This window comes from Triturus cristatus, chromosome 5_1 (genome assembly GCF_964204655.1).
Source record: "Triturus cristatus chromosome 5_1, aTriCri1.1, whole genome shotgun sequence".
Classification (NCBI taxonomy): domain Eukaryota; kingdom Metazoa; phylum Chordata; class Amphibia; order Caudata; family Salamandridae; genus Triturus; species Triturus cristatus.
Genome location: NC_140587.1, coordinates 646,985,489 through 647,006,704, shown reverse-complemented (window position 1 = coordinate 647,006,704; position 21,216 = coordinate 646,985,489). Strand labels below are relative to the sequence as shown.

Sequence of the window (21,216 nt, the reverse complement as noted above, 5' to 3'; positions counted from 1 at the left end):
TATAATTTTATATTATGTATGGCCCCCAAAATCATCTGCTCCAGCTTTAAACTGCTACACAATGACAGAAAAGTAATGGAGGAGCAATACGTATAGTGGCCTCTTATGTGTCCCTGTCCAAAGCTAAAAAAAAAAAAAAAAAAATTACCTGCCATCCTTCAGCAAACCCACCCCCCATTTTCCCGGTCTTCCTTCCCCCTCCTCCAGCTCTGTATTCTACTTTCAGTCAAAGCAGATAAGCAGCGCTGCACTGACAGACTCTCAGGGAGGCCTGTCAGCCTGACCTTTATGTACTCACAACAGTGGGTAACCAGTTTTGTTATCAACTGTTGCTATGTCATAGCAGTGAGTTATGAGATTCAGAAGCGGAGCCAAATGGTCTAGGCTCTCTATGAGAGCCATATATAACAAAGGAAGAACCGACTGATAACAATTGGAGGTACTATGCTTTTACTTGCCCTCTTTGCATGGGTGCTGTACTGCTTTCAGTCCTCCATTGTTCTCTGTGGTGACCTACAGGTCCCTCAGTGATCACTTCCATCCCAGTAAATGTTAACTCTTTCACATATGAGAAACATCTGTTGGGCCATACACACGGTCACAGGGGAAAGTATCAGTTGTATGTCAGTGATGCACAAAACATGGTATATTTTGAGGAGCCCAAGACCTCTCTCATCTGAAATCTACAGATAGACAATTGTAGAAGCTGCTCCCCGTTAGCATTTTGAAAACTAAACTCAAGACTCATTTTAATCTCGCCGTTTTCTCAGGGAAGCACTTGAAAGACTAGCACTTGGAGACAACATATTTTGGATTGTGTGCTATGTACCAGTATGTATGTTATCTTGCACACGACTTAAGATACATACTGAACTTTCAAATCCAAACTCTGTAGTAACTTCTGATCATGAAAGACTGTGGAGGTATATACTGGAAGGAATGTAAACAATACATTATTAAATAAAGTACAAAGATAGCAATAGGCTCAAGGATTTATTCCATTATGTGAATAACAACAGCAGCAGTTTCTGCAATACAAAGCGATCAACTGATAATAAAGTAGCTGGCACCAGTCAATCAACCACGACAACATAAGCTTCTTCCAGACATAACATTTCGTAGGTGATGTTAGTCATCAAGTCATCGCATATGAATACGATACAACATTTAAGATTACTTAACAGTGTCATTATTTTTCCTGGATACATCAAGGCCATCACAAGTGGAGGATAGATGATGCTATCTATCAATCAATCCGGGTTTGAAAAGCGCAGCCACTCACCTGTGAGGGTCTCAAGGCGCTGGGATGTGGGGCTGCTGATCCGTCTGCGCTATGGTGTTCAGTTGAAGAGCCAGGTCTGGAGGCCCTTCCTGAATTGGAAAAGCAACAGGACTTGTCTGAGATGGGTCGGCAGGCTGTTCCAGGCCTTGGTGGCAAGGTTATTAGCCCCTGACCCTGCGATCATTTTACAACATGTATTTTAAATCGAGGTGGGTGATAAATTCCGCTCCGCTGGCAGAGTTTTGGCCAGAGTTCTGGCCCAAATCCACCGCGCGTAAGAGTTTTTTGTCGCATGAGGCCTGACAACAGTAAGTTGGCGAGTGAGATTTGGCATCCACCTAGTTTTGAAGTTCGGTTGCTAGAAGGGCACCAGGCGAGATTACCCGTGGCAGCAAAATCAACTCCAGAAGCAGCTCCCTCTGGTGTGGTGCTTTTTGCACAGATTCTTCAGCGCGGAACGAACTCCCTGCGATAAAAATCAGTACGAACAGCATGACGTGCCAAATTCCACCCGTTTGTGGAACTTTTAGTAATCTCGCAGAGTTTTCATGTAATTCCGAGGAGTGAAACTGCGAGTTGCGCCCATCCCTAATTTTAATTGTATAAAAGGAGGCATGACCTGTTCTTTCATGATGCAGCTAACGTTACAACACCACTAGGTGGCGGCAAATACTTTTTTTTGTTTTCCTCATCATTCGAACTGCAGATTGGATTAGAAACAAAAAAGTCCTACAAAAGTTGGAAGGGGATTCGTTTCGAAAATGTTTAAAGATGTTTTGCGAACATGAGAAGGTAGGATTGCTTCCTCCTATCAAGGGATTGGAGGTTCCAGAACGAGGTAGCAGCACTGGAGAAAGACTGTTATGCCTGAATTTGGATACTTCAAGTTGGACTGCATTTCTACTTCAAAGTGCTCTCAGACCACCACAAATGAAGAGGTATTAGGGACTGTTGTGGTAGAAGGCTTTCCAAGGCACTCAGCAGTCTTTCAGTTGAATCATAGCCATGATGGAAAAAAATAATTAAAAACAATTAAATCATTAAAGATTAAGAGGCGCGGTATGGGCTAGGTCTCACAACAGATAATTAAACACAAATAAAAAAATACTGTTGGGCTATTATGGTTAGAACAAAGATGTAAATTAACTTTAACAACAATTAAGATGGAACCAGAAAAAGATCAGAAAACAGTATGGTTACAATTCATTTAAAAATGATTTACAATTAAAAATAGTTCAACTAAAAACTGATGTAAAGTATGGGTAGATTTGATGCACTGGGGTCAATATCGTGGTAAATTTCATTTAAAAGGTTTCTTGACGATGTAGTGGTAAACCATGGCGGGCTCATGCTTGTACATTGACATGGTAATATACAAAGATGGGAGTTAGCATACATAGATAAACCAATGATCTCTATTAACTCAAAGAAAACACTGCTAAAGAAGTGATGAATAACTTATGGAAGAGAATCCCAGGGTAAGAGCAAGGACGGAAAATCTACAGCCACATATTGAGACCCGTTGAACCAAGCGATACACAACAACAGGGCAGGTGAAGAAGTTTTGAATATAAACAAAGGATAATAAGACAGAAGTTACCTGATAAAGCAGGAAAGAACCCATACATGCATCTTTAAACCGTGCTATCACTTTAAAGAAACATTCCCTTTGAAAGAAAGCCAGTGGAATGTGGTTAAAAGAGGTGCAGCGTGCAAAGGTGAGGGGAACCGGTGATTTTGTGGTCGGCTTAGCGTCATAAGGAGCTATGACAGTTGTGTGTGTGGTATCCTGCTGCTCAGCCAGATTGATAGCTGTAAGAATGTTGGGATGTGGAATGTAATGTGGAATGTTGGAGTGCCTGAGTCAGTTGGTGTATGGGCTGAGCAGCAGGGAAGCTGCTCCTGGTGGGGCTCTTATTATGCTCTCATTTGGGCTCTCATTTTACTCTTATTCTTCTTTTCCATGTAACCTGCAAATCAATAAAACTTCATGGAAAATTACTTGGACTCGTCCTCTTTCAGCATACTACATGTTGGTACCAGGAGTGGGGTTCCACAGTCTGATGAGAAGAGGCTGATCAACAAGAACCCACAAGATCAAGGATTTCCTTTGTAACTAAAGAGGAGCACTTCAATTTACTGGCACCAACGAGCCCCACCAGTGACCCTGCCATCGGTCGCCCACAACCCATTCTAAAAGTGCCAGTTACTGCTGCCTGCCATTACTTGCTGCAAGTTGGAGACAACTTTATTTTGCTCAGGTTACGGAGTTGACTGTTCTACTTAGCTGTGTGCCCTCAGTAACCTGCTACTGCCAAGATCGGAGGAAATCTAAATTATTATTTTGAATACCAGCGAAGGAAACCTGAAACCAGAGAAATTTCACATGACAAGAAAGGCCATTTGACAGGGTCAAGAGCCAGCTGTGTTGTCAATTTCACCTCGGAGGTTTAAGCAGCACTCTAGTTTTATGGTTTTTGAAACAGATCTGTACTGCCATCTACTGGAGGTTGGTTGTAATTTATTTGCCTGCAATTTCGTTTTCGAAGGAAAATGTTCCCATTACCTCATGCGAGCTTTTGAAAGACTGTTTAATCTTTCTCAGTGAAGGCGATATTGAGCCATTTTCCACATCGTGGTTTGAGACTTGGGCGGTGAGTTTATAATTTTTGTTTTATTACTTTCCAGTGCGCTTTTCAATGACAGTTTACTGCCCTTCCATACTTTTAAAAGCTGCTCGAGCGCACACAGAGCCGCTCGCGCTCTTACCTTGTTTTCCTTGCATGATTCATGTTCCTTGTGATGTCTGTTCTACTTAGCTGCCTTCCTGCCTTTGGATTCTTCATGCTTCGACGTGCCTGGAGCCATCCGGCAAGGCGTCACTCTACGTGCCTCCATTTTGGTTGACATCTCCGGAGCACAATAAGCGAGGTGCTCTAGGATTTCCTATTTGCCCGTGTCTGTTTGCCAACCATGTCATCCACGGTTTCTGCATAGATCTTCCATAGGTACTGTGTTTTAGGTTTAAACCTGCTGCCTGTTCACATTTGTTTTGGGACTAGCCGGGTTTTTGGGAACATTCCATACCGCATTTCCTCAAAGAAAACGAAATCTCAGCTGATTCAATGCTCAACCTCGCCTGGAGTTACCTGCAAGGCTCATGTCATTACCTTATGGCATTCACTATTTTCATCACTTTTACATAATTTTCATGTATTTTCGTTTGCATGTCATTAGTGATGTTATGCCAAATTGCGTTTTACTGTGTAGCATGTTTTAAAAAAAAGAAAAAGGGGGGAGGGGTAGTTTTACATTTACATGGTTCATACCATATGTTATACCGTGTGGCATTTTTATCCACACCAACTCCTTAAGTTTTCATATTACCTTTTATTGTGCGTTTAAGTGGAATTTTAATGCTTTATGTGGTTTTCCTCCACATCTATATCATTTTTTATGTAGCATATCGTGCTGTGTGCCTTGCTGCGCAAATTTCATTGATCAAGTTCATAGTTCTTTAACTTTGCCTGCTGCGCTACATGGATCCAACCTGCTGCGCTACAAGGATTGTTCATTTTATTCAATTTACTGCTTTACAATGTTTTGCCTGCTGCGCTACAAGGATTCAACCTGCTGCACTACAAGGATTATTCAATTTTATTTAATTTCTGCAATACAATACTTCAACCTGCTGCGCTACAAGGATTCATCCTGCTGCGCTACAAGGATGTTAAACGGCAATATGCTTTTGTTTTTCAAGGGAATTTACCCTCTGTGTGGGGCCTGCCCACACCTTGCATAGTTTTGCCGTGTGGCGTGCTCCACACCTATCTTCACTGTTTATTCAATTTACATTATTACAAGTGGAACCATACTGTGTGCTATTTTATGTCACACTAGTTTTACATTCTGTATGGCATTGTATTGGGTGGTTCTTCCACACCTATTTCTGTTTATCTATTGCGATGTTCCGTGGGGCATTTACTGCCATACCCAGGATTTGCTGTCTTTCTGGGGACTTTTCTCCATACTCTTACTTGAGTTAAAGGCATCTATCCTTTTGGTTATTCTACTTATAGTTGTCTTTCACCCTTTCAATGTATTTTCTTCTTTTTTCTCTCCTGGTTACTTATACCCTTGTATATTTTTATGTTTGCCTGGCCAGCTTTCATATCCTTGTACATGGGTTTCTTTTGTTATTTATGTGAGGGAGGATGTGGGTTTGTCTTTCTATGTGAAAGGGTGTTGGTGCATTAGTCACTTAGCCACTGTTTTCTTTTCATCTTTTCTTGGTTGCGTTTCCTACTTTTCCACTTTTCAATTCATGTTTTTCCGGATTATTTTCTTCTCTATTTTTTCATGCTTATTTTCTGATGTATTTTGGTTCTTCCTTCTTTTCCATTGTAAAGAAGGGATATATGTGGTATCCTGCTGCTCAGCCAGAGTGATAGCTGTAAGAATGTTGGGATGTGGAATGTAATGTGGAATGTTGGAGTGCCTGAGTCAGTTGGTGTATGGGCTGAGCAGCAGGGAAGCTGCTCCTGGTGGGGCTCTTATTATGCTCTCATTTGGGCTCTCATTTTACTCTTATTCTTCTTTTCCATGTAACCTGCAAATCAATAAAACTTCATGGAAAATTACTTGGACTTGTCCTCTTTCAGCATACTACAGTGTGCCATCTGCTCTTCTGACAGATTATCCTCTACAAATAGGAAACATATTGGACTCAGTCACGGCCGGCATGGCTCATGGGTGGGCGGGCGCGAGGTGGAGTGAGGGAAGGGAGGGGTCACGAGGGAAGGGGGTTCACAAGGGACTGGGGGGGTCACAAGGGAAGGGAGGGGTCGTGAGGCAAGGGGGATTTAAATAATAATAAAAAAATAACAAAACATACCTTTCTCGGGTCCTGTGTCTTCTGCTCGGTCTGCTCCTGCTTTCCTGCCACCGTAGGAACAGGAAGCAGGCTGCATCCCTCCCTTTCCCTAAGCCAATCACAACACTGCAATGGCAGCGTTGTGATTGGTTGTGACGCCAACCCCACGGGTGTCTATGGGGAGGCCATTTTCTGCATGAAGGCTGCATCCAAAGGGCCAACCAAACAGTCAGGGCCGGCAACATTGGGCTAGGCACTCCCCTGCCCTCGAGCAGGACTGCCCACCCACCAGCCCCCAACCAAACCCTTCTGCTTTCTTGCAGTGCAAGAAGCAGAAACATAAAATACTATTTATAACACCATTTTATGTTTCTGCTTCTCGCACTGCGAGAAAGCAGTGAGGCGACGCTCCTCCGCCCACATGGAGGAGCTGCCCCTGATTGGACTGCGGGCTTTTTTAATGCGAAGGATTACCTGGGTCATTTGAAATCAGTGCGGTACAACTACATAGACAAGTTTGAGTACTGAGTTAATGTTTTGATTAGGTAATGGTAACTGCACTAAGCTCTTTGAAGACGATGAAAGGAGAGCCATCCATAGGAGAGCTCATTTTATTTCAACTTAGCTAAGGTGTAGTAAGCTAGCTTAAAGATTGTAAACTGAGGAGAAGGGAAGTGGGAAATCTCACTTTAGGATAGGGCTGAAAGAGCATTGCACAATTTAATTTAGTGGTGGATGGTAGTGATCTTCTCTTAAAAAAGCACCTAATCCAGTTTTAAAACTCCAGACAGGAATAATAGCAGGATAAAAGAGGGTCAGTAAGTTATTTAGCAGTCTGGAAGACCGTTTTCTGTAGCAAGCATCTCTTTATAGATGGATCAACAGAAGGAGTCATTATGTCACTCAAGTAGGTCAATTGGTAAAACATAAGTTTTTTTCAATCAGCAGTGACAGATTGAACAATGTAACAAGGCTTTCAGCACCTTTTTTGAGTTTCACCTGGACAGGTAAAGCAGCATCAGCAGCCTGGGCCATCCAGGCTGCCACCAAGTAGCATGGGTGGGAGGGGGAGAGATAAAAAACAAAAAAAAGTACCTTGCTGCTGGACCAGCGTCTCGCGTCGTCCTCTTCTGTTCCTGCTTGAAGCAGGAAGCACAAACAGGCTCTCCTAGCCAATAATAACGCTGCAAAGCAGTGTTGTGATTGGTTTGACCACCGTGGTTCAGCACTCAGACAGGCAGTGGGAGCCTGTGCATATTCCCCACCAGGCTTTGTATTACAGCCGGGTGGGGAACATGCAAAGTGCGCTTGACTGCTTGGCCATTTTATCCCAAAAAGAGACGCACCGTTGGCGCAAGGGGCTTGTACATATGCCTCTGTGTATTCACTCTATTGCGAACTTGGTGATGTATCCTGCTTCTGTGGTCTACTTTTTTTTATTTGTATTTTTGTTATTCACAAATAGTACACTTATGTGACACGCTGCTGTGCAAACATCATGAATTACAAATGTAAATTTATGTTAGTTATTCACAAATCATGATTTTGCCAGCATAAATGGGTTTGCTGATATGTGTAATTACACCAGTATGGTGGAGTTATACGTGAAAGTAAATCTCAAGGGGTAGTCTGTGGACATTTCATGACTGGGGCACCTGCATAAGGTAGTGTCCACCACCATGTCACAAGTTTGTGTATATTCACAAATCAGTCCTAGGCAATATGCCAACCTGATTTGATTATATTTAGAATGTGTAAAGTGTCACATACACCTGAAGGACTTCTCGATGCTATAGAACATTCCATCGTTGCATATCCAGAGAAAATAATGAAATAAAGAACCTCTGTAAAAGAAAATTACCTAATAGGCAAAGATTAGCAAAAACCTAAAAGTTATCAAAGTTACCCTATAAGCAAGATGTTTTTGTACGCATCGCCAAATTTACAACACTAAAAATGGCTGCAAATGTATTCCCGCAATAGGCAGAAGAAAATCTGTTCTAATCTGCTATTCTTTAGAGGTATTCTGTGAATATCCCCATTGTACCCTGCTCTGCTCAGCCAGTGTGTGATGTCACAATGTGTGTGACTGGAGACTGGTTGGGAGGTAGACAGAGTGGGTTGAGTAGGAAGGATGCTGCTCCTGCTGGGGTTTCCCTTAAGTGACTTGTAACCTGAAACCAACTTGTAATCCTCCTCAATAAACCTACAATGTATTAATCTACCTAAGCAAGCTACCTAATCCTGCTTACCAAGAGGACATCTTTCATTTCAACAAAACCCCTTTCGGGGTGGGAAAGTGGCGAGAGTCGCCCAAGATTTGGTGGCGGCGTACAAGAAATAGTTTCCACGTGGAAAAAACAAAAACATTTATTACAAAATCCCCGACACGTTACATTTTCGTTTTTAGAAATAAACACTTGAATTTCTTATAAAGTAACCATTTAAGCATTCTATTGCTCTTCTCTTGAAACCTGCAGCATTAGCAACTCCTCAGGATTACTAAACCGAATTATTTGATTAATCAAGAATTTAGGAAGCTTCTTCAAAATGTAGAAGAAAGCCTGTAGTTAACATTTTCAACCTTGTCAATCTTGCCCTTATTGAATGCTGAATGCAATAACTGCATTAAGAATGTATTTTGCATGCACCAGTGAGGGAGGAAGAGCATATAAACTCCCTCTGTGCAGATGACATGTTGTTTTAACTCCGAGATCCCATGCAGGGAGTGCTGTTAAGCATACATGGATCACCCGGCAGAGCGGAGACGGATCTCGAGGCTGTGCACTAACTGGCACAAGACACGTGCCTTTCTATTAGCTGCTACCGGCTGTAGGCCCTAGTGGCGATACAGATGGCGGGGATTAGATGAGAGCCAAGGGTTCTCCAGTACTTGGGGGTCAACATGTACCACTCCCACGCAGGCATGGTAGAGGGCAACCCGGGGGAAGGGGGGTCACTTAGAGGCCTCCATGGCTGTGTGATGTTCTGATGCACCTTACAACTGCCTATCATGTAATGGATTGCACTTACCGGAATGAGCATGCTGCCCTGGGTACTGTATTGCTTTGGCGGGAGCACTAAAGCAATAAAAAAATCAATTGTGATCAACAAATTAACTTGATTTGTAGTCCATTAAATCCAATTTGATTCAACACTTATTTGAATTTCAAGGAAGTTTCTCGATTATTCATTTACAACTGATGAGATGAAATCCAATCAACGATCACTTTCAATGATACAATCAACAACCCAATGCATTTCGGGTCAGTAACACGACCCTTCATCAGGGGTCATCATTCGAGTTTCGTAGTACCGTCGGCCATAAACGCGAGCCACGATGCAGTCGGGTACCGCCAGTGGGAAGGTGTTCCTCCTACAGACTTGTATACTATGAAGCATTTGTTGCCTTCGGACTAGGCACCAGGCGTGGATGCACATTGGAGTGTATCTACCTGCATGAACTCTAGTTGAATCTCTTTAATACGTGTGCACATTGGCAACATTGTTTCAGTTTCACTTACTGTATTGCTTTGCCAATCTGCCCATATGGGTCCCGCAAAAATGGTTCCGCTCCTTCAACTCCCTGCTACAGGAGTTGATCTGGGATGGGGACAGACACAGGGTGGGCACTACAGGTGTTGCAACAACCAACTCGACAGGGTGGCCTGGGGGTACCCGACGGTGAGAAATACTATCTGGCGGTGCAGTTGCAATGGCTCGTCTGATGGCTTGTGGGCAGGAACATGCAGGAGTGGGGCAAGTTCGGAGAGCGGAGGAGAGAGGGGGCCTTAGTGGCCATTAGGCTGGAAGTGGGCAGTCCGCAGGGCTGTGGAAAGCCACCCCATGTGCATGTCATGCCATTAGTAGGCATCCCCACACCGGAAGGAGTGTTCCTCACGGCTACAGGATTGGACAAAAGCAGGCCTCACCATCTTAGGAGAACTTTATGAGGAGGGTAATCTCAGGAGTATGGATAGCTTGATGGCTGGGCATGGGCACACTGGAGCACAGTTCCTGACCTACAGAATGGTTAAGATAGCAATGTGAAACCTGTTGTGGACATAGATCTAGAACCTTGCACAGACAAAACGCTACAAACATTGCTCACTTTTGGGGATGGCCGCAGATGGTTTGCAGAATGGTCATAGATGTTGGAGAAGTCAGCCCTCTTCAGCCAGGCTAGCTTGAATCCAGTGTCAAAGTGAGCAAGGGACCCACGTCTGGGCATACCCTGCCAACTTAGGGCGAACAAAGCAAACACAAGGAGATGATGGACGGAGTGCTGAAACTTTTCAAACACTCACTCCCAGTCACAGATCTGGGATGAATCCATTATCATTCTTTAGCTCACTTTGCCACCCCAGTTCAGACACAGCTATCTGTAAATCAGTCTTAACCCTATTCCTCATGGGAACAGTCCAGCCCGAACTGGCAGGGTATGCCCAGACGTGGGTCCCTTGCTAACTTTGCCACTGGATTCAAGCTAGATTCAAGCCAGCCTGGCTGATGAAGGGTGTTACCCAGAAACCGGTCCCAGGATGCTTGTTTCCGGTTCAGGGAAGACCTGGCTTGGCAGTTCGGGCTGGACTGTTCCCATGAGGCCCAGGGTCAAGACTGATTTGCATATAGCTGGGTCTGAACTGAGGTGGCGAAGTGAGCTAAAGAATAATGATGGGTTCAACCCAGATCTGTGACTGGGGCTGAGTGTCTGAAAAGTCCCTTGCTCACTTTCCCACTGGATTCAAGATAGCCTGGCTGATGAGGGTTATGAACCCGAAACCGGTCCCAGGATGCTTGTTTCCGGTCCAGGGAAGACATGGCTTGGCAGTTCGGGCTGGACTGTTCCCATGAGGCACAGGGTCAGACTGATTTGCATATGGCCATGTCTGAACTGGGGTGGTGGAGTGAGCTAAAGAATGATGATGGATTAAACCCTGATCAGTTGACTTGAGGTGAGTGTTTGATTTGCTCAAACGCTCCGTCCATTATCCCCTTTGGTATCGCTGAAAAGTTTCAGTGCTCCGTCCATCATCTCCTTGTGTTTGCTGGAATCTTGTATTCATCAGGAAACTAATTTGATGCTCTAAGTCAGATCAGACTATGCAACAGCACTTTAACAACTGTGCAATAGGGTCTCTCTGTTAGGACTTGTGGTCTTCTCCTCTTTTACATTACTGTTTTTCTTATATTTGTTTACTGAGCATATATGTTTTTATAGTGCATGTCATAGATGAATTGTTTTATTATTGAATGTCTTGTTTTTAAACGATGTGTATAATTGAATTTTATGATATATAATAACAACATTAAAAAACTTAAACAAATTAAAATTCATGATGTTTCTAACTTGGTGGCATATTGGTGTTCAGCTGGGGGCTCCGGTAAATATATCTACCTCAGTGGGGTGGAGTGCAATCTTGTGGTGAATGGTGAATGATATTTATAAGTACTTTAGTCTGCAAAGGGAAAATAATTTTATTCTACTGTTCCCTTTGATTGTGGGGCCACCTCTATAGTGTAATCATCGGTTTCCCCAAAGACAGGGACAGACAGCAAGGCAGAGAGCAGTGTCTTGCAATTAGAGGAAACCAGGGGCCTCCGCAATGTGTCACTGGAGAATGGCTGGTTGGAGATGCTGACTGCATTTGAACGAGCAGGTGAGAGAGAGGCCACTACACCACCACTGGAGCAGCACTAGAGGAATGATCCCCATGACATAGATGGCCGTGGAGCACCTCAAAGTTAGAGCCTGGGCCACCACACTGATGGATGCTTGAGTTAGAATCCATTGTTCTTCCCCCGAAAACACCGAGACCATATTTGTCTCAATAGATTCTGATCCACACAATGCCCTGAACCGAAGACTTACAACTCATATTGATAGGGACATTGACTGGTTAAATCCTGCGCCTATGCCCCACCAGCGGAAGTCCTTCTCTCCCACATACGGGATGCAGACATAGGTCATGGGCGTATAACAACTATGCAACTACAAATATCAACACATATTTCAGTGGAATTCCTCAGATGATGAATTCATGTTTACTAGAACCAAAAGCTGCATTTCAGCAACCAAGCAAAGAAATCCTGAATCTCATCAGATGGCAGAGGGGTCTAAAATCCCACAAGCAAAATGGTCCAAGAGGATCTCAAAAATATAGAGACTGAAAGAGCAATACACATCACATGAGAAGTGCTATCAGATCGAGAATCTCACAACATTGAAAATTCAGTCAGTCTTCCAAAAATTCCACAATTGGAAGCATGCAGTTGCCTAGAAAAATGTAATACCTAGGGTGCCATCAAACTTAGAAAAAACAAAATAGGATTTACAACAAAACTAATAACTGTTTAAATGAGGTCACAGAATTAGGTTTCATAATGAAGAACTAACAAACTTTTAACATCTTACCATATTTGTTAAAAACACTAGCAGAACCAATAAAACCATTGCTAAGCAAGATAGATGGTAATTTCCAGCAAAAACATGCTTGAGAAGACCAGAACCAATGAAGACTTTTTCCAGATATATCAGTTGGCAATGCTGTCTTTGCTTATTCTAATCACACTTTTCACAGAGAACAAGACAATTTCAGGTAAGTTCTTATGGGACAAAACAAAAGCTACAAAAACACTGATAGAACCCAAAAACCCAAATGAATGCTGTTTTCACCAAATACTGCAAAGCTTCCTCTCTGGAATATTGGATTTTGGTTTGGACTTCCACACATTCCTTGTAAATTATCATGGCTGAAATCAGAACCTTTAAGAGTTTTGTTTAGTTTGATTTACTTGTGGGTCATAGTTATTGGAATTATTATAATCAATATTGTTATAGCTACTAAATCATTATGTTTGACACATAGTGAAATGCTTTCTGGAGCACTCCCCAGCTAATTCCTTCACGATTGGTTTTAACATGTTAATTTAGTATGAGGTTAGCTCAACTAGCAAGAGTTGGGCATAAAAACTGAAGAGCACGTTTTCAAAAACGTGAACTCAATGTCATTTTCCACTAGAAAATTAATTTTTGCATGACAGCAATTGGTTCAGTCACTGTACGGACAGCAACGTGCACCCCACCTGTTCACAACATGTTAAGACGCAATAAGTTCATGACCGCATCATCCATCCTAAAGGCTTTGGGTAATAAGAGCCCTAGAAAAAAACATGATTGTGCAGCTGTGTTTTCCACGTACATATAAATGTGCAGCTCATGTAGATTTGTATCCAAATGAATTAAAATTGTAGCATGCGGACTGTACAGCTGAGACCGACACTTTGCAAAAATTAGGAGGCCACTTTGAGCTGTTGAGAACTGTAGTCGGGCACTTAAAATGTAACAATGTGGCCCAGATTTTGTAAATGCCCCCATTTGATGAAGAAATAGAATTCAATGAGGGTGGAATGAACGATTGCTTCCTTGTCATCTTTTTTTCACTATTCATACAAATGCATGTTCACATCAGACATTGTTCTCAAAGGAGCAGTTCTTACAACAAATTTGGAACTATCTGAACATGTTGGTTCTGTTTTTAGAGTCTTAAATGATAAATCACTTCATAGAGACATGCATAATAAATTGAAATGTACTAACCTGTTCAGCATAGCTATTGTTTCGGAAGTAGATGCTGTAGCGTGAGCACAGGGTTAACTGAAAACTGAAGACTAGTTTTAGAACATAAGAGAAATACACAAAATACATGGGACACCTTTTGTTACATGTAATGTGCACATGTATGCTTTCTTTCTGCTACGGGCAATTGTTTATATGTTTTACACAAACTCTTACTATGAGAGATACAAAGACTAGTTTTAATTAAGTGGCACTCCTGTGCTTCCATACAAAATGAAATTATTAATCTGTGATGAATAACATTTTAAAAACGATCTTCTGAACAGGTCTTTATTAAAAAACTCACGAATCTGTAGAGGAGTAACTATTGCATCATTGAGATACATTGCAAAAAATGGCAAACTAGCTATACAATAACACCAGACAATATGTTGCATAATTTTCCTTTAATCATTTTGCATGCAGAAAAATGTGTCTTTTGACACACTGTTTGACTTTTCTTGCTGCATCATTTGGTTCCCCACTGCTGCATAATTCCCATGGCCCTGGTGATATTGTAACCAGAGAAGAGAGGTTTAGAAGTATTGTTGAAGATCTAGTTTACAGAAGGCTATGGAACATGGGAGTGAGAGAGAAGACTGGCCTCATACATTAGAACTCAATGAGGAATTATCTTTCTATCAGGTGGAGAGTGAGTTCACAACGATGAGATGAATTTTCCATAGGTTGTGATTGCCGACCGTAGAAAATGGTTTGCATGAAAAATTTAAGATTTGGGGCATAAGGGGCATAATGGTACGTGAGTAATGTAGCAGGCATTGACGGCTGAAGTTTAGTGGCCTTCTCTGGTTAAGTCTGTGAAATAACACATGAGGGATTGTATGGCTTGTGCAATCAGTTATAAGTCACAAATTACGTTTCCAGGCCATGTGATTCCAATTGAGTTCCCTTCATGGTTTTGATCTAAATTGGACTCATATTACAGGTCCATGAAGTGTCTGAGGTGGGAGCATATGGTATTGGTAATCGCTGTGCTATAATCATTATATATTTTCCTGTAGGCATCTGACTTTGATTTATACATTTTGCTTATTTAGGTGTATATTGTAAATATAAATGTGCAATTATTAACATGGCTTTTGATTTGCAACATGAAAATTCTGCCTGCTTGCATATATCAATGTTTTTTGTGTGTGATTTGAATTCATTTCCAGTGATTGTTTTAAACAACTAACAAGGCTTCATAGAAATTAATATCTTGACTTCTCGCTTCCTGTTTTTAAACGACAGGCAGGGTTTCACAGAATGCAAGTGTGAAGTTAGAACGGCTTTATAACTAATTGTTTATTTTGAAAATGTTCAATTGAATATCTAAACTAGAACAGACTGTTGTTAGACAGAGAGAAACTTTGCACCCGGGATTCAAGATTGAGGGTCATACAAAAACAGTATTTACCTTGTTGAAGGCTGCCAATTTGCAGACAGGAACAGCGCCTGCTGTTTCTTTGCTGAACATTGGTTCTATAGTTCAGAAAAGGTATGCGAGTGTGAACCGTTTATGAATCTTAAATAGGCCTCTTTTAGAAAATAGGTTAGCTTGGTTAGATAAAGAGAACAGCGGGGTCGGGGACATACAAGTAAGATAGCTTTATGATACAGTCATAATGTTATAATAGTGTGTATTATTCTGCCATCTGGAAAAAATAATGACCTTTATCTTGCTTATTTTATAACAGGTACTATTTATACTGGGTTCACTAGAATATGATTTTGATTTTAATAACTTTTGAATACATGTTTGTGGTTTCCTATTGATCTTCTTGATTGTGGCTATCCATGAAAGAGGTTTTTAGTTCCAATTTTGAAAAAGGATTGGGTTGCACTAACTACCCATGTGAAATCTCACATACCTGATCATTGCCTCGAACACACCTCACTCAAGTAATTCTCAGTGGGTTGAAGGGGGGTTGTAGTTCACCAGGTTCTCTCTCTCAAACGGGCAAATTGACGAAGTGCTACTATGCCAGAGGGTCCTGAAACCCTATTTTCAAGTAGTGTCCAGAGAAAGATCCAGGAAACATATCAGTAGAATAAAGTTTTAATAGGCCAGAATGGAGATCCGTGGTTTCAGTGATAACACATTGGATATGGCACTTTTTAAAAGTTTGTTCCAATGATGGGGTGCAACTTACTTCTACACTTTTCAGATATTTGATCATTACAATGGGAACAAAATACCAATATATAATCATCTTTTCCTCTAAGAAATTACATGATGAGAAGATTGAAAAATGACAATCAAGGTAAATATAGAGCTAAACTTGGTTAACTGAGTGAACTGGGGGAAGACTAGGCACGAGTCATTGTGGGCATATCAGACAATGCTACACCGGTGTACTGGAGTTGTTTCATGTATTGTTACACAATCATGTTCCATGTTCAAGTGGAATCAGTCATTGATAAGATAAGTGTAGATCAAAAACCTAAGAATAAATTTGGAGAATTCAGTGTATCGAAAACAAGAGAACAGATAATTGAAAGAGAAGTGGTGCATGTGAAGATGACCAAGCTAAAGAATGGACTTTCAATATTTTCAAAGCTGTTGTCGGTGAAGTAAGGAGGAATATGGCTGTGCTCAGTTTTGCTAAGGTTTGGAATGTGCATAAGATGACAAAAACAGAATGGAAACCCTGATGGTGAGCATGAAGGAGAGTTAGAAACATAGATTCATGCTGTATGAAGTAGAAGAACACAGAATATTTATGGGTGACCTGTAAAACAATCTCGTTTAGTTTGCATTTGTTTTGTTAAGGGGTCTTGTAAGGAGGGGTGGGGGAGTATGGCTTTCTTGTTCTGGTATATTCAAGGTTAAGTACTATGATGTAACTTGGAATGTCAGATTATATGTGATGTTTTATGAGAGTTGAGATTATGTCTGGAAAATTTCAGTACTTCTCTGCTTGGTGAGCACCTTCTGCATGGTGCCCTGGTCTTACAATAAATCATAACATTTGATCTAATTCTGAAAGTGAAATGTTCACTACCCTGCCCCTATACTATGTAGGATAATACAGCTGCACTCACATTACCCTTGTGGCTCGTATTTACCTGTTAAAACTCTTTGTTGAGATTATATCATTGTGCACAGCTGATTTTTTTAATTTTGCACGATATATCTGTAGTTTCTAATTATGGTACCACTGTTTTCTGCCAGTAATACTTCCTGATTTTAAGATATCAGTCAAATTAAATCGTAATTCTTAATTAGGAAAACTACTGTGCACTTATCAGTTTGTGTTGATATTCTTTTATTTCTATCAAAAACTTATTTAAGATTTACTACAAATAAATACAAATGTATTTGAGGCAAAATGTGATGATATATATTTATATCTACATTTATGCCTAAACCCTAATGTATCAGTGTAAAAGTTTTATAAATACAATGTCAGGGCTCCCTTGACAGCTTGGTTACAAAGAATAGTAAATGTACAATTGTATAATAAAGTATGTTTCCAATGTCACAAAATACATTACAACAAATTCAAAAAATGAATGTTCTTACGGCGTCAATTTAAGGTTTATTCCTTCAGTTTACGCGACAACTTTGGTCGTTTCCTGGAGCCTGCTTGTGAGGATTCTTCATCAGGATTGTCCTTGATTTTGCTATGACTAGACCTTGGCGAGCCAGTCATCGTCGCTCTTAAGTTCGAAAAGAGCCCCTTTTTAGGTTTTGGCGGCTGGCTGTCCGGATTAGAGGTATGCTTTCTGCTTTCAGTCTGCTCTTCTTGAAAGTCTAACACTGTATTTTCAAGTTCAAGAACACGCTTTCTACAATGTTGAAGGCCTTCTATTTCCTGGTCCTAAAATGTAAATATTAGTGAAAAGGGTAACATTACTTAGCAGAATTCGTAAAATAACTTTATTTTGATCACCCTCAATAGACACCTCATTTATTGGGCCACAAGGCTCTGGACTGATAATAAACATTCTCAAACACACCCATTGCCTACTTTTGAGGAATACAAAAGTATTGGTCTGCTTGTACCTATATTTGACTGCAAGAACACTCATTCAAACCACGGCAGGTTCCCTCAAGAGGTGTTCCTTCTAAGATTTATAAAATCAGCACTATTGAGATGAGTCACCATAAACATCGGTTATCAAAAGCACTGAGATGAATACCTAGATGAACAAATATTCTACAAATAATATATTTTTCCATTTAAATAATTTATTTATTTATTTTAAAGCAAATCCTAAAACTAAGTTATACTTTTATGAATGCAACAGAAGATAAAAGTATTTCAAAAAGTAATTATACATTAGGCAAGTCGCAATTTTGATTTCAGCATATAAAACATTGTATCAAGATCCACTGGCATACATCAGTAGCACAACATGTTTTTGTTGTATCTAGCTAGGCATTTAAAAAAATCATGTGCACAGGGGATTCAAAGTACAGAGAACATGCCCATAACTCTCGGAGCACCTTGCACCACAGCAGTTAAGCAACGGCAGATGTCCCCACCTCAGATCTAGGGAAATTCATAATCACAATACACTTGGACACCGTGAAAGAGGATAATTCACGATAGCCTCATGTGACTAATTTGTAGACAAATTGTCTTCTTGAAGGAACCATTTCGGGGGGGGGGGAGGGGGGGGCACAAGAGCAAATTCCCCAGGCCTTGCGCTTTATTGTGGGTCTCACACTTGTGCTGTAACACAATAACATAATGCCTATGGATGACGAGGAAGCTAACACGGCTTTCCCCACTACATGGAGCCAGATACTGGCTTTAACGTGTCCTTTTCCCTTGGAAGACAGATTTAATAAACTCTGAAAAAGATCCTCGTCCTAGCAATGCCACATTTCAAGAAAGTTCAACAAAATAAACTTATATATTTACCACTTAAACAGAAATATAAACATGTTATATGAGCCATATACAACGCACTGGCATTGATTCCATAGGTCCTGTGCGTTTCCAAACCCAAGACTAAGCCCTTATTTTGGTATTTTGGACAGGTCGTGCTCAAGGCTTAATATTGTTTTTACACAAAAGATATCCAGGCCAAATCTATGTCCTTTTTCCCAATATGTGGTGCATTGTAAAAGCACCCATGGTGTGTGGTTTTCCCCGGAGTGTCCCGAAGAAATAGCCAAAATGAGGCAAACTTGTGTTAGCCAGACTCTACTGATGAAAGATAAATAGATTTTCTGAAACAATACCCTGAATCACCAACCAAGCAGAAGCTTACAATTTTTTTTCATTGCATACAAATCATGCTTCAGTCCATAAGGAAGCATCTAATGAACATAAACTGGTATGAATGAAAGTTATGCATTGTTGTACATAGGAACGAGAGTTTTGTGTGGGGGTGATGAATACTGTTGCTCGAATATGAATAAACCTTTAAAAAACAAAAGACAAAACAGGAACAGTTGGATTAATTAAACATTTTGGCTGGGAGCACAGTTACAGAAGCGGGTCTGAGGACTGTCTCAAAGTACAATCAATCGGAACAAGGTTTTATAATTTTCTTTGGGTATCAAAGTGCTTCCGTCGATCCTTTTTTGGTAAAAGAATGCAGGCCTTGCCTTTGGAGTGAAAAACAAGGCCCCTGATAACAAATGCAGGTGGGCCTCGACCTTGCATGGAAACAATGGGGGCCAGTGGGCTACGTGCCTTGATGTCCGGAATGAGGGGCGAGTGATCCTGTGTCCTGATTGGCTATATATTCCTAACTTCATGTGGCATCTGACTTTATGGTGTTTTTGTGAACTCGCACTTCCCTCCGACCATTTGTACTTTATTGGGGCAAATCTCCCTGGGCCATTGTGGTGTCGCTGCACTTATCTGAGGGATTTCCTTTTTGCGCTTTTGTCTGCTGGCTAAGTGCCACCCCACGTGTCAATCAGTAACCTCCGGTCTAGGTCTCAGCACCTGCCTGGCCACGTAGCGGTTGATGAAGAGTACATGACGGGTTAATTTGATAATAGAGATGCGATTTCTTTCTTACATATGAATGTACCATTATAAGCACTGGTAACGATTTTATCAATATTAACATTAGCACTTTAGATTTTTGGTTTCCCATAATTCCATAATTCCAGGTTATTCTAAGGGCGTGTTTTCAAAATTATTTTTTTGTGCAAAATGTCCTACAATTCTGTTTTCCCACACTTACCAATAGAAGCTGCACACCCCATGTGTGGATGGCCTATGCAATAGACTAGGAAATTCCCAAAAGCATAATAATGTTAAAAGAAATTGATGTTTGAATAAGATAGACTTTTAAAATGGTGTTTGCCTGTTGTATTTGTTGCTGGGGTCTAGGTTGCCCATAGGGAAAATAGTTAGTGCCCAGTGGGCTGTTCTGACAGATGAGTTTGTGGGCCTGTTTTAGTTTTTTAGCAGTTGAGGGTCAATTTGATGGCCAGGTTGGCCAGACTTTACTGCTGATTTTCCTGATAGTGTCACTTTTTTTTGCTATATGTCTAACTAATGAAGGCCATTTTTATTTTGGTGCTGGACCCATTTTTGTCTCAGTCAGATCCTGGCTGGAGTCAGTCTGCACCCAAAGAAAGCTACCAACCCCAGACATTTCTAAAAACTAGTAAACCCGGCTAAGGTATGACCAGACTTGTGTTCCGTGCTCACTATGCCACCGGATTCAAGCCAGCCTAGCTGATGAGGGGCGAGAGCCCGAAACCGGTGCCAGAATGCTTCTTTCCAGTCCAGGGAGGACCTGGCCTGGTAATTTGGGCTGGATCGTTCCCATGGGGAGCTGTGTCAAGACTAATTTGCATATGGCTGGGTCCAAACTGGAATGATGTGGTGAGCAAAAAAAACAATGGATTTAACCCAGATCTGTGACTGAGGGTGAACATTTGATTTGTTCCGTCCATCATCTGTACTTTTTACTTTTAGAAAGTGGGAATTTCGCTGTGCTTATGACTCTTTGTGCTTTGCAGCCTTACCCCAATCCACGTCTAGTCCTGGGTGACAGCTGCACTTTGTGCATCCTTTCCAGACAGCCATCACACAAGAAGGGTTGGGTGTGACAGGCTTACATCTGCATTCTGATGGTCTTCCTGGCCTTGGATAGAGAGAGGCATTCACACTTCACATTTGTATAGGTTGTGCCCTGCTCTCACACAAAGGGCTGGTTTACCCTTCACTGATGTCTGGAGCCAGTACTGAGGTGGAAGGGCAATTCTAAGGTTTCTTTTTAAGTTCCCCCTTGTACAAAGACATGTTGGAGTATTAGTACAATTGCTGTGACCCCATGATTTGACACTGTGAGGGACTTGAAACCAGATGCTTCTAGCTCTACATACTGTACCACAGGACTGTTGTGCTGCCAACAGGAACCACCATTGGGACTACCTAATTTGTTGTGCTGGCCTGATGCCTGTTGGGCTGCTGGAGGGACTGCCACTCTACTAATGACCTTAATGTGCTGGCCTGCCTG

At 41.4% G+C, this 21,216-nt stretch overlaps 1 protein-coding gene across 2 annotated transcripts in view; it reads right to left on the bottom strand.

The window, feature by feature from the left end:
- Window positions 1–14,051: 14,051 nt before the first annotated feature.
- LOC146831328 (kinesin-like protein KIF20A) overlaps window positions 14,052–21,216 on the bottom strand; it is a 445,700-nt gene continuing 438,535 nt past the window's right edge. For both annotated transcript variants that reach the window (XM_085605605.1, XM_085605604.1), the window contains one exon: window positions 14,052–17,597. In XM_085605605.1, coding sequence (XP_085461731.1) covers window positions 17,316–17,597 — 282 coding nt within the window. In that variant the 3' untranslated portion in view covers window positions 14,052–17,315. The remainder of the gene's footprint in view (window positions 17,598–21,216) is intronic.